Raw genomic sequence first — 11,722 nt, 5'->3', positions numbered from 1 at the left:
TTCACCAGCATCTTCCCAAGGGGCAAAAGTCAAAATTATGAGATTAAAAAGTTGAAAATATGATTTTGACTTTTTATCTCATAATTTTGACGTCTTATCCCATAATTTCAACTTTTTTCAGTAGGCTATGTCGACGTCTTATCTCATAATTGTGACTTTTTATCTCATAATTTCGACTTTTTTCATAATCATGACTTTTCTCTCTCAATTCCTCATCTTCTTCTTGTTATTGTTATTACTACTGTCGTTAGAATTGCCTAACTTTCATATTTTTATTTTTTTAAGTGGCGGAAATGGGCTTCCATACATGGCCCAACTTTTTAAGTTTCCATAGATAAATAAGTGATGAATTATTTGTTATTTAACTTTCCATTAATAGACTTGTTTACTTGTGCTGATCTAGTTTCACTTTCATTTTGACGGATTATAAAGCAGACAGGAAACCCTCAGCTCAGCAGAGACAAAGGGAGGGCACATCTGGACACATCTCGGTGAGAAAAGGTAAAACTTCTGATGCAACTTTTGTTACTAATCAGACAGTTCTCATTCTAAGCTTGTATTTCTTTAGGGCCTGACATTTTCAGTGGCCAAAAGCGGGGGGATTTCAGCCGTGGCTGTTAACAGAAAGACCCCAAACAGCTTCGGTGAGTTGAATTTGTGACTGACAGGCTTCACTCTGACTCTATTTGGCTGAAAGCGCCAGTGTTTCTGAAGTAAATGTGTTTTACAACCTCGTAAATGTTGGCGCATTTTTCCTTAAATGCCTACAACCGGGCTAGGCCTTTCTGTGCGGGCGCCATTACATACTGCTCGACCACATCGATGATATGCGTAAATCATGTCTTTGTATTTAACGACCATTAACCGAAAGCGTGTTTTTCCCATGGCCGCGCAGTAGTCTAAAGTTTTACCGCAACAAACCCACTTCGACTGAGTGAATTCGTTGTATAGTAAACAATGGGGGAAAATATTGTTGTATAGCGGAACCGTGCCGGGAAGAAAATAAAAGCACCCTGTAAAAGCGAAGGGAGATTCTCCGAAGAAATGCTAACCGGGGGTTTTACTTTGGAAAGAACGAACCGGAAATACTTTGTGTATCTTCACTGTGACATTTACCGGAGTGGAAACATGGCGGATTTTTTATTTTTATTTAGTGCTATTTATTTGCAGATTTTTCCCCTTTTCGCAACGTTATCCCATTCATATTGATTTTCAGTCGTTTCTTTACCTCTGAGAAACAGTTTTGATGCTTTTTGCAAATTTTTCACTTATTTTTTTCCACATTTTAGCCATTTTTGTGACTTTTTGCCACTTACTGCCAATTTTTGCCACATTAGATTAATTTTTTTGTCACCTTTTGCCACTTAAGATCCATTTTTGTTGCCTTTTGTGAACATGATTTAATTATTTTGCATTGAAGTTTTCTCACTTTCTTCTCCCTTTTTCCTGGAATCCTGATATTTGTGGACATAGCTTGTGCTGTTTCACCTCTTTTTAGTACTTTAAATCCATTTTTGATCTTTTTTACTATTTTTACCACTTTTTATCCATTTTTGCAAGTTCTCACTCATTTTTGCTACTTTATCCCACTATTGCAGCTTTTCAACCTTTTTTAACCACTTTTATCCATTTTGTTCAGCCTTTTTCTCTTACTTCTTTGCCTTTTTTTTTTTTTTTTATTACCCATTTTGTGACTTAAGGCCCTTTTTCCCTTCTGCTTTATTTTCTGGCATCCTGACATTTGTGCACATAATTTGTGCTGCTTTTCACTATTTTTTAGAAATACTTTTATCCAATTTTTGTTACTTTTTCCCCGTTTATTGATTTTTGGTGGGGGTTTTTTGCCCATTCTCCCCCATTTTTGCCACTTTTTTACAACTTAATCCCATTTGTACTGATTTCCACTGTTTTTTTTTTTACCATTATTGTAGCCACCTCTCAACCCTTTTGATCTTTTCTCCCACTTTTAACCCATTTGTCCTACTTTATGCACTTTTTGCCTTAAATCCATTTTTGTTGCTTTTTTGCCACTATTATTTAGATATTTTCCGTTAAAGTTGTCTCAGTTCCTTCTTTGGTTTCTGGCACCCTGACGTTTGTGCCTTAGTTAGTCAGTCATCACTCCTTGTGCTCGTGAACAGCCCATGCTAATCATTACGCCCCTTCTGGACCTATCACTGACCTCAGACATGTGTTTCCAGGCCGCCCATCAGTCAAGCATCCTCAGTGTAAAGTATCAGAGCAGAGCAGGCAGCTGGAAGTTTCCCCTTATTCTCAGTAGTGTTTGTTGTTCATCATCTATTCTGTAGTGATGGGAATCGTGGCTCTTTTCGGTGATCCGGCTCATTTGGCTCGGCTCAGCTAAAAGGGTCAGCTCTTCCAGCCCCCAAACAGCTCTACGGTCAGGTACCAGTTTGGCTAAATTTGACGTGCCAATTCATATACATGTAACAACACTCGATATGATATATTCAACCTTTCCTTTTTGGGCAAAAGCAACAAGAGAATAGGTCTCCAAACAGTTTAAGTGCCACAAATAGAATGAAATAAATTGCACAGCAAAATTGGCATTGTTAGTTTAACTGGTATAGAGAATTAAATTTAACCCTTAAATTGCACTTTTGAAAGTGTCAGAGCTGCCATAACTCTTCAAAATCTGTGGAAAGGAGGGTCTCCTCTGGCAAGAACAAAGCAGAAGGTCAACCTCATAGCAAGGTAATACATTCTGATAAGGATAAACACTATAGCCGTTTAAAGGTGAAAAGGAATCCCCGTCTCTGTTCCGCAACGAGCAATTCACACAAAGGTGTAATAGAGCCGTGCACGCACAAGATTACACACGTAATCAGATGGCAGCACTACTGCTTTCAATGAAACTTGAAACTCTGGATTTCTCGGTTCAAAACTTTGTATTTTCTAAATGAAATACGGGGAAAATAACATGAAAATTAATTTTGATCGATTAGATCCGATATTTTTTTTTTCCTCCATGTTTCTGAGTTGTAGGTCCGACTTTAAGAATTGTCAAAGTGCACTGTTTACGTCGGAGGTCGGAAACTTCAGAGTACCGAGCTCACTTGAACACATCATGCAACTTTTCAGACGCTGCTGTGAGCAGAGATGTGTCTGCTCTCTCCTCTCCTGTACAGTGTGATCAGCTCTCTAACCTCGCAGTCTCTCCACTTAATCCACATTAATCTTTGTTTTATCTCGCTGTTGTTTTCTCTGATGAAATACCGCTCGATTAATGTAAATTTATGGAGACAGCAGCGCACACTCGCCATTGCGGAATGCCGTGACGTCCTTTCAGACTCGTTGGGGAAAAGTCTCTTACAGCTCTGATACTACCTCTCAATCTGGATCAGAGGTGGGGCGAGATCGACCCCCCATTGTGGACGGTCGCTTTCATACAGAACGGCGTTGCGGAACAAAGGCGTAACAGACACGGAAAAGAGAGGCCGTGTGAAAGTAGCTTATGTGTCCTTTAAGAGCTCTTAAAGTCAAAGGTGGCAACTCTAACTCAGTGGATAACCTCACTCATGGTGCAAATGCCTCTCAGATAAAAGAAAAACAACAATCTACCAGAAGTATGAGCAAAAGAACCCCAGCGGGAATCACAACAGGCAACATCCACACACAGCTAAACCCATCTAAGCATGCGGGCATGATGGCAACTCTGCCCTCACACTGAGCTGACACTGGTGGAGCAACACTGTCACTGAAGTTGCTCTGGTTAAAACTTAAGTAGACGTTGCGGTACTGATTTTAAAATATGCTCAAAAAAAGCACAAGTACCCAAAAAGCAGAAAACACTTGTGCAACAGTTCTGTTGTTTTTGCTCGTGTCTCTCTTATTTGCAAATGTTGCTTTCTGCTTTACTGCTTAGACCACAGCTGACATTTGTTTAGATTTTTTTGTACCAGTAAACATCCATTAATGAAAGATGTTCATATTCTTCTTCTCTTTTAATCAGTGTAACTCAGACAGAGTTCAGCTTTGATCAAATCCTGAAAGCAAGAACATGGGTAATTCTGAGAGCAGTACCACGCAATCCAGTGATGGTTTCAAAGAGGGTCCAGATCTTAAAGTCAACAAGAACATTGTTATGTTCAGCAGTCTGACTTCTACAGATAGTCTGAAACAACACTATGAAAAGCGGCGAATGGAGGCCGGAGACTGCGCTGCAGGCTGGATTAAGAGCCTGGCTGAAAAAGTCGGTGCCTTTTCGTCAGCTCCTGAACTGGCAGGGCTTGGAGCGCTGGCTGTCGCTGTCCTCATCGACATCCTTTCATCCAATCCAAACAGCATCAAAGATGTTCTGCAGTCGGTGTTTGCTGAGGAGAAGGCCTCTAAAGTCTGGGATCTGATCGACGAGTTTCTGAAAAGATACAGGATGTACATCAATGACAGAGAAACCCTGAAGAAGGAAATCAAGCGCATTGAAGAACAGCTGAGCAAGGCTCTTACTAGGCTGAAGAACTCCATGGTGAGGGGAGGACATGTGACCAATCAAGACGTGAAGATCTGGGTGAACGGGGCAGCCTTCCACATCCAGATGCTGATTCACCTGGAGAGGCTTGGAGGGACTCAAAACTATGACCCCATAAAGAGTCTCATCAAGGAGTACAAGGAAGACTTGGACACAGTGTTTGAAAAGCATGAAGAAATGATTAAAGGAAAGTGCCACTTTGTTAGCTATGCAGACACTAATGGTGCCTCGATTAGTTATGATGTATGTCTGGTTACAGAGGACTCTAAGTCCTATTGGGTTGGGGATAGAGGCTCTGAAGAAGACCTTGAGGACTATTACAATAAGAGGTTTGGCAAGCAGAAGTGTGAGATTGAGAAACATTTCAGTGAGGTAGAAAAAAACGTGCCAGAGCTGATTCGTCAAAGAGGCTCTCTAGAAGTCAGGAGATAGAGGGGCAGACAAACCTAGAAAGAAACAGATATATTCTATAGTGTCAACTAAACTTTAACTTTAGGACAAGTCAGTCACCATGTTTGGGATGTGATGTTACCAGAAAGGAATTGTGTTATCTGCATGTGCTTATCAGTATTTAGCAACTGTTTATCATTAGTATAACACCTGAAATATTGTGAGAATTGCATGCAATGTGTGAAAGATAAGAAATACTGAAAAGTGGAAATTAGAAGTATTAGACTGTGTGTAATGTTTAAAATGTAACAAAATAAAGCTGTAATTGGCATGACCTTGGTGGTTGATGCTTTACTGCAAACATTACCACCCCAGCAACATTTCATAAATAAAACAAGAAGATCAGAGGCCTAATCCAGCATTTAATACGCTATAGACTACTTGTAGAAGTAGTTATACAAACTGGCTCACTTTAGTTATGTTAACTTTAGCTAAAAATACAAAGCTACGATATCTATCTAATCGATGTTACCACACAAGCACATGTAGCTAAGTTAGCTTTAGCAACATGAGCTTTAGAAATCATAGCTATAGCTAATGTAGATAGCATAGATGCGTAGCTGTTTTGTGAGCTTTGCTTTGGCTATGTTAGCTACATAGTTTGTTATCTACATAGCTTTTGCAACATCAGTTTCGGCAAACAGCTAAAGCTAACAGATAAAGTAGATAAGTAGCTGTTTTCGGATCACTGCTTTAGCTACATATTTTGTTATCTACATAGCTTTAACAAACATAGCTAAAGCTTCCTCAGCTATGTAGATAGCATCAATACTAGCTTATGCAGCAACTAATTGAGCTTAACTTTGGCTATGTCTGCTATACCTACGTTAGCTACTTAGTTCTGTTATCTAGCTTTAGAAATGTAAGCTTTGGCAAATTAAGCTAAAGCTAACGTAGTACGGTAGATAATGGGACCACTTATCACCAACAGATACAATAAGTCCATTATCTACATAGCTAAGTTAGCTTTAGCAATGTGACGCAAACCTTGGTAAAGCCTGTTTAACTATGCAGATAGTGTAGCTAGGTGACTTATGTAGCTGCTTCACGAACTTAGCTTTAGCCATGTTATCTTTTAGCTACATGAGCTACATAGGTATGTTTTTCACTTAGTAAAGTTTGCTTTGGCTACTTGTTGACACTCCAGTTGCACATGGCAATTTAGCGACGTGACAGTTTATGTCGATACGTAGCTCTTGTGGCTGCTTCCAGAACTCAGCTTGAGCTGTGGTGGCTGTTAGCTATGAATCTACTATGTAGTTATGATATCAATGTAGGTAAGTTACTTTTAGTGACATTTGCTAAAGCTCACACTGCTAAAGCTGATTAAGCTATATAGCTAACTTAACTACATAGCAATTGTAGCTAATGTAGCTAAAGCTAAGTTCACAAAGCTGCCACGCATCTAAGCTTCCTACATAACTAGTTTAATGAAGTAACTGCTTTGTAAGCTCTGTTCTAGCTGTGGTCGCTATGTTACCTACATTAGCTTTGTAGCTAATGGAGCTAACTTTGTTTCGTAGATACATTAGTTATGTAGGTCCGCTATCAATGTAGGCTGTGAAGCAAAAAGATCAATGTAAGCTATGTTTGCTGTATAGGTATTTCCATTAAAGAAAAGTTTTTATCTTGATTCAGAAAACTTCTAAAAGAGGCAGAGCGCAGAGAGACATTGAAATCAACAATCTGGAGGTTTTCTAAGAAGCTGAGGCAACTAGAAAAGGTGATTTAAAACAGGAATATGAGAAGGCCTAAACTGTGCTAAAACAAGTTCAAAGTTGAATGTAAAGTTAATTCAATATGTACAACCCCAATTCCAAAAATGTTGGAGTGCTGCACCCAAGGCTTTAGCAGCAGGATTCTTAAGTTTCGAGTTTTGTAAATCTGATCATGGTTTAGTCATTATTCAAGAATGGATGTCTTCAAAAGCATCTTATCATGTCTTGGTTTTAATCACATTGTTTGTGATCCAAGGGGATGACGACTTTTTTAAAAGACTGTACTTTATTTGTTGCTCTGGTAGAATTATGTTGTTCACACTAAATTCTGTCTCTGTTCCAATGTCTCAGACTCAGGCTGTTATTTATGCTCATGTCTCTTATCTGGATGCAAATGTTGCTTTCTGTTTTCTTGCTCCGACCACAGCCTACTTTGCTTTATTTTTGTTTTATCAGAAAATATACACTAATGACCAAGATGTTCTTCTTTTTTCAGTGTTACAGAGACAGCCTCCACCTCTGATTCAACCCTTAAAAGAAGACCATGGGGAATGATAACAGCAGCTCTAGATGCAACATCAACGAAAGGGCTGAGAGAGAAATTGCAGAGTTTAAGAAATATATTGATAAAGGTCCAGATCTTAAAGTCAACCAGAGCATTGTAATGTTCAGCAGTCTGACTTCTACAGATAGTCTGAAACAACACTATGAAAAGCGGCGAATGGAGGCCGGAGACTGTGCTGAAGACTGGATTAAGAACCTGGCGGAAAAGCTCGCTGCCTTCACGTCAGAGCCTGAACTGGCAGGGCTTGGAGCTCTGGCTGTCGCTGTCCTCATCGACATCATTTCATTCAGTCCACCTGAGGAGAGCATCAAAGAGGCTCTGCGGTCCGTGTTTGCTGAGGAGAAGGCGTCTGAGGTCTGGGATCTGATCGACGAGTGTCTGAAACGATACAGGATGCACATCAATCACAAAAAAGAGCTGAGGAGTGACATCAAGCGCGTCGAAGAACAGCTGAGTGTGGCTCTTACCAAGCTGAAGAACTCCATAGTGAGGGATGGACACGTGACCAATCAAGCCATGAAAATCTGGGTGAACGGGGCAGCCTTCCACATCCAGATGCTGATTCACCTGGAGAGACTTGGAGGGACTCAAAACTGCGACCCCATAAAGAATCTCATCACGGATTATAAGGAAGACTTGGACGCAGTGTTCAAAAAGCACGAAGAAATGATAAAAGGGAAGTGTCGATGGGATAGATATGAGGAATCTTCTGGGTTCTCTGATGCTGTCATTGGCTATGATTTCTATCTTATTAACGAAGAGTCTGTTTGCTATTTGATTGGGGAGGGAGGTTATGACAGATACCTTGAGGCCTACTATGATGAGAGGTACGGCAAGCAGAAGAGTGAGATTAAGAAACATTTCAGTGAGGTAGAACAAAACCTGCCAGAGCTGATTTGTCAAAGAGGTGCTCTAGATGTCAGGAGATAGAGGGGCAGACAAACCTAGAAAGAAACAGAAAAGCAGAAATATTTGATAGTTTCAACCAAAATGTGACTTTAGGACAAGCCAGACACCATGTTTGTTCAACATCTTAAATGACCCAGAGACTTCTCAACATATGAGCAGTGTTCTGTCTTTGTCTCTACCACTGTTTTCACACATCGTTAGCCTAATAGCGTAATTGCCTAAGTCATTTTTTGGCCAAACTGTGATTTCTGCCTAACTTTACTCTCCTAACACTGCTCCATCATCCTGTCTTATTGCCTTTGTCCTCAGCCTATCAGAACGCTTGTTACAGTCCAAAATCACAAGCTGCCTAAGTCATCTCTCAGACTTAGGCATTTTTGACGCAACATTCAAAGATGGCAGATCGCATGAGAAAGAGGGCTCTGCTGACCACAAGTGAGGCATTATCTCTTCTCTTTGATTCATCTGGTAAACTAGTTTATTTCTTCAACATTCTAGACAGTAAATGTACTTTCAGTCAGTCATTGGGGTTAGGAACTGTGTGTTTAAATTTTAATCACATTTCTGCAACTAGGTATGATAAAGTAGTGTAGGAGCTAGCTATCGCTAGCAAAATCTTACTAGGAATATTTGTGTCATTTCTGGTCAAAACAAATCTCTTTACACTTAAAATAAGACATATCACCTAAAAAAAGTAACTTTTTTGGACATTTTTTACTAGTTTCAAGCAAATTGTCAGTGAATATTTGCTTTTTATTTTAAGGGTAAAGAGATTTGTTTTGACTAGAAATGAGAAAAGTATTCTTGGTAAGATTCTGAATTTTTGCAGTACACCTGTTCATTTAACATTTTGTTACTGTGTTAAAACACTCAGCAGAACGTTGTTTTCTTGTGCTTCAGGGTCAGGAAATGAACTTGATACCAATTTAGAGAAGGACTTAGAGAAGGATTTAGATGACAGTAGACCTGAGAAAGAAGAAAAATGACCGGGGCTGTCACTAGGACCACCCTTCAGTGGCTTAGCCCCAAGGGTTGCAGGTAATGCTTGTCATATAGCGCGTACCAAATTTTTTTCTCCACAACTTAAAATGCTTAATTAATTAATTAATTATTAGTTGTAGATCATTTATCAGAACCAATGATCCAGCTCACTGTCTTTTCCTTAGAAGACTGTCCTTTCAGCCTTTAGCAATGATCAGTTGCGATACTTGGGAGAGCATATATGGGAGAGCATGGGCAGGAAGCAACTGAAAAAAACATGTTGAAATGAGGGCATTAAAGCTTCAGTTTGAACACAAGACAGCACACCTCTATGACTGAGCTTACTGAAGACACGCGCCACCAGCAGACTTCCTCTCCTCTCTTACGCATATTCCTTCGTCGCATGCACCGAACAATAATGATACACAGATTAAAAGGAAATTAAGGTGTCATGTAGACTTGGCACTAAGCCACATGTGACTGGAGAGCCATGGGGATATGTTTAGGAAAGTAAAACAACTTTGGTTATGTTATGTTTGTATTTATATGTAAGAGAAAAATTGCCTAAGTCAGTGGCATATTCTGCCTAAGTCACTTTTCTTTGTTATGAAATCAATGTTGTATCTTTTTCTTTTTGAAAACTTGTTCACACATCTGGTTGAAATCACAATTTAAATATCAGTTGAAAATACCAATGCACTTAGTAAAAAAAAAGTGTTTTTTTCTCGTTTTCCGAAAACGTTCAAATATGACTTATGCAATTATGCTATTAGGCTGACAAATTCACCACTGGAAATTTCTAGAAAATTCCAGGCAGGCTGGCTCTGAATTTGGACTTGTTGTTCACACATGTTCTTACAGCCTTTCTGAGAATGATGCAGAAGTGGCCACGATGTTTGTTCTTTGTGCTTAAATGTATTTATGTCATCTGTATGTGCTGATTAATATTAAGCTACAACCTTTTATCATTAGTATAACACCTACAATATTGTGAGAGGGATAAACAATGTGGACAAGATAAGAAATGCTGATGAACAGAATTTGAAAGTTGTTTAAAATTTTACAAAATAAAGCTGTTCATTACTGTTTAACAGGACTGAGTCTTCTCTTCAAGATTTTTTTGAATAATACTCCGAATGTTTTCTTTTGGTGAAAGTTCTTGACTGCAGGGAGGCCAGTTCAGCACCCAAGCCATGCTGTTGTGATGGGTGTGGTGCATGCAAGGCCTTCCCTGAAAGAGATGTTGTCTTGACGGGAGCACATGTTGCTCTAAAACCTCTATCTAATATTCAGCGTTGATCATCTTTTCCAGATGTGTAGGCTGCCCACGCCATAGGCACTAATGTAACCCCACACCATCAAAGGTGCAAGCTTTTCAGCTGTGCACTCATCCTCTTTGTCAACAGGAGACGACGTCTGTAGTTTCCAAACAGAATTTCAAATTTTGGTTTATCTGACCACAGAACAGTTTTCCATTTTGCCTCACTTTCTGGATCTTGTTCAAACATGGCTTCTTCTTTGCATGCTACCCTTGTATGTGTTGATAGCACGGTGACCTGTGCTGACAGGAAATGGTTTCTGGAAGTGTTCCTGAGCACATTTTAAATATTTTAATTAAATGAAAATCAAATATAATGTTTTTTTTTTAAATAATCCATCTCCCTGATTCGCCTTGAACGTCACATGAACTTGCTCCTTATCACACCCCTGCTATAAAGCGTTAATGTTCCACCAGCAAGCATGCCTCCTTAGTTCATGGCACAGGGGTGTGGAAGAAAGACTGTCCTTTTTCTCTCAGTCTAGAACAGATTGTTCACATACTAGGGCCGGCTCTTTAAACTGGCATATTTACAAAAACAAATCACAGCCATTATAAAGCAGACGATCAACATTCAGCGGAGAGAAGAGAGATCACATCTGGACAAATCTCTGAGAACAAAGGTAAAATTTTTGATGAAATTTATGGTAATTATTAGACTGTACTTGTTCTAAACTTATACTAGAGATTAGAATGGATGTTGTATAATGGAATTTGTATTTTTATAATTGAAAAACTGTTGGCAAAATGAACTCTAGTCTATCCATGATGTTATCAGAGAAGACTCAGATTCACTTTAACAGGTTCCTGTTAACTTTAGAGACAAGGATCTGTCTGTCTTTTCTTCTTATTGGCATGTTCACTCACTGACCACTTTATTAGGTACGCCTGTTCATCTGCTCTTTAACACAAATTTTTAATCAGTCAATCACATGTCAGTCAGCTGTGTGTTTGTGCATGTAGATATGTAAACCACAATCAGAATGGGGATTAAAGGTCACTGAAATGACTGAACGTACAGTGCCTATAGAAAGAATTATTCCCCTTGGTTGTTTTACCCTTTTAATGATTTTATAAATCAATCATGGTCAATATATTTTGGCTGTTTTACAAAAAACCTCTTTAACGTCAAAGTGAAAACAGATTTCTACAAAGTAAAAATATGTATGTAAAATAAGTCACTGCTTAAATATTCACCCCGTTCCAGTCAGTATTTAGTCGATCACCTTTGGCTGCAATCACAGCACTGAATCTGTGTGAATAGGGCTCAATCAGGCTTGTACATCTGGACT

At 39.2% G+C, this 11,722-nt stretch overlaps 1 protein-coding gene across 10 annotated transcripts; it reads left to right on the top strand.

Moving 5' to 3' along the window:
• Positions 1-383: 383 nt before the first annotated feature.
• LOC121503361 lies at positions 384-10,203 on the top strand. 10 transcript variants are annotated; one of them, XM_041777708.1, is made up of 4 exons: positions 384-491; positions 569-644; positions 3,974-6,662; positions 7,154-10,203. In XM_041777708.1, exon 4 carries the CDS (start codon positions 7,202-7,204, stop codon positions 8,150-8,152), a length of 951 nt encoding a protein of 316 aa, XP_041633642.1. In that variant the 5' UTR covers positions 384-491; positions 569-644; positions 3,974-6,662; positions 7,154-7,201; the 3' UTR covers positions 8,153-10,203. The 10 variants fall into 7 exon arrangements, with proteins under 10 accessions (XP_041633642.1, XP_041633644.1, XP_041633641.1 ...); XM_041777707.1 differs by having other exon boundaries at positions 3,974-10,203; XM_041777709.1 differs by having other exon boundaries at positions 392-501; positions 3,974-10,203.
• Positions 10,204-11,722: the final 1,519 nt, after the last annotated feature.

The sequence above is a fragment of the Cheilinus undulatus genome, linkage group 21 (assembly GCF_018320785.1).
Source record: "Cheilinus undulatus linkage group 21, ASM1832078v1, whole genome shotgun sequence".
Lineage (NCBI taxonomy): Eukaryota > Metazoa > Chordata > Actinopteri > Labriformes > Labridae > Cheilinus > Cheilinus undulatus.
Note: the sequence above shows the minus strand (reverse complement) of the source record. Positions and strands in the feature narration are given on the sequence as shown.

Coding starts and splice junctions, on each gene's coding strand:
- LOC121503361 (XM_041777710.1), top strand. CDS start 7,202: ATGGGGAATGATAACAGCAGCTCTAGATGCAACATCAACGAAAGGGCT.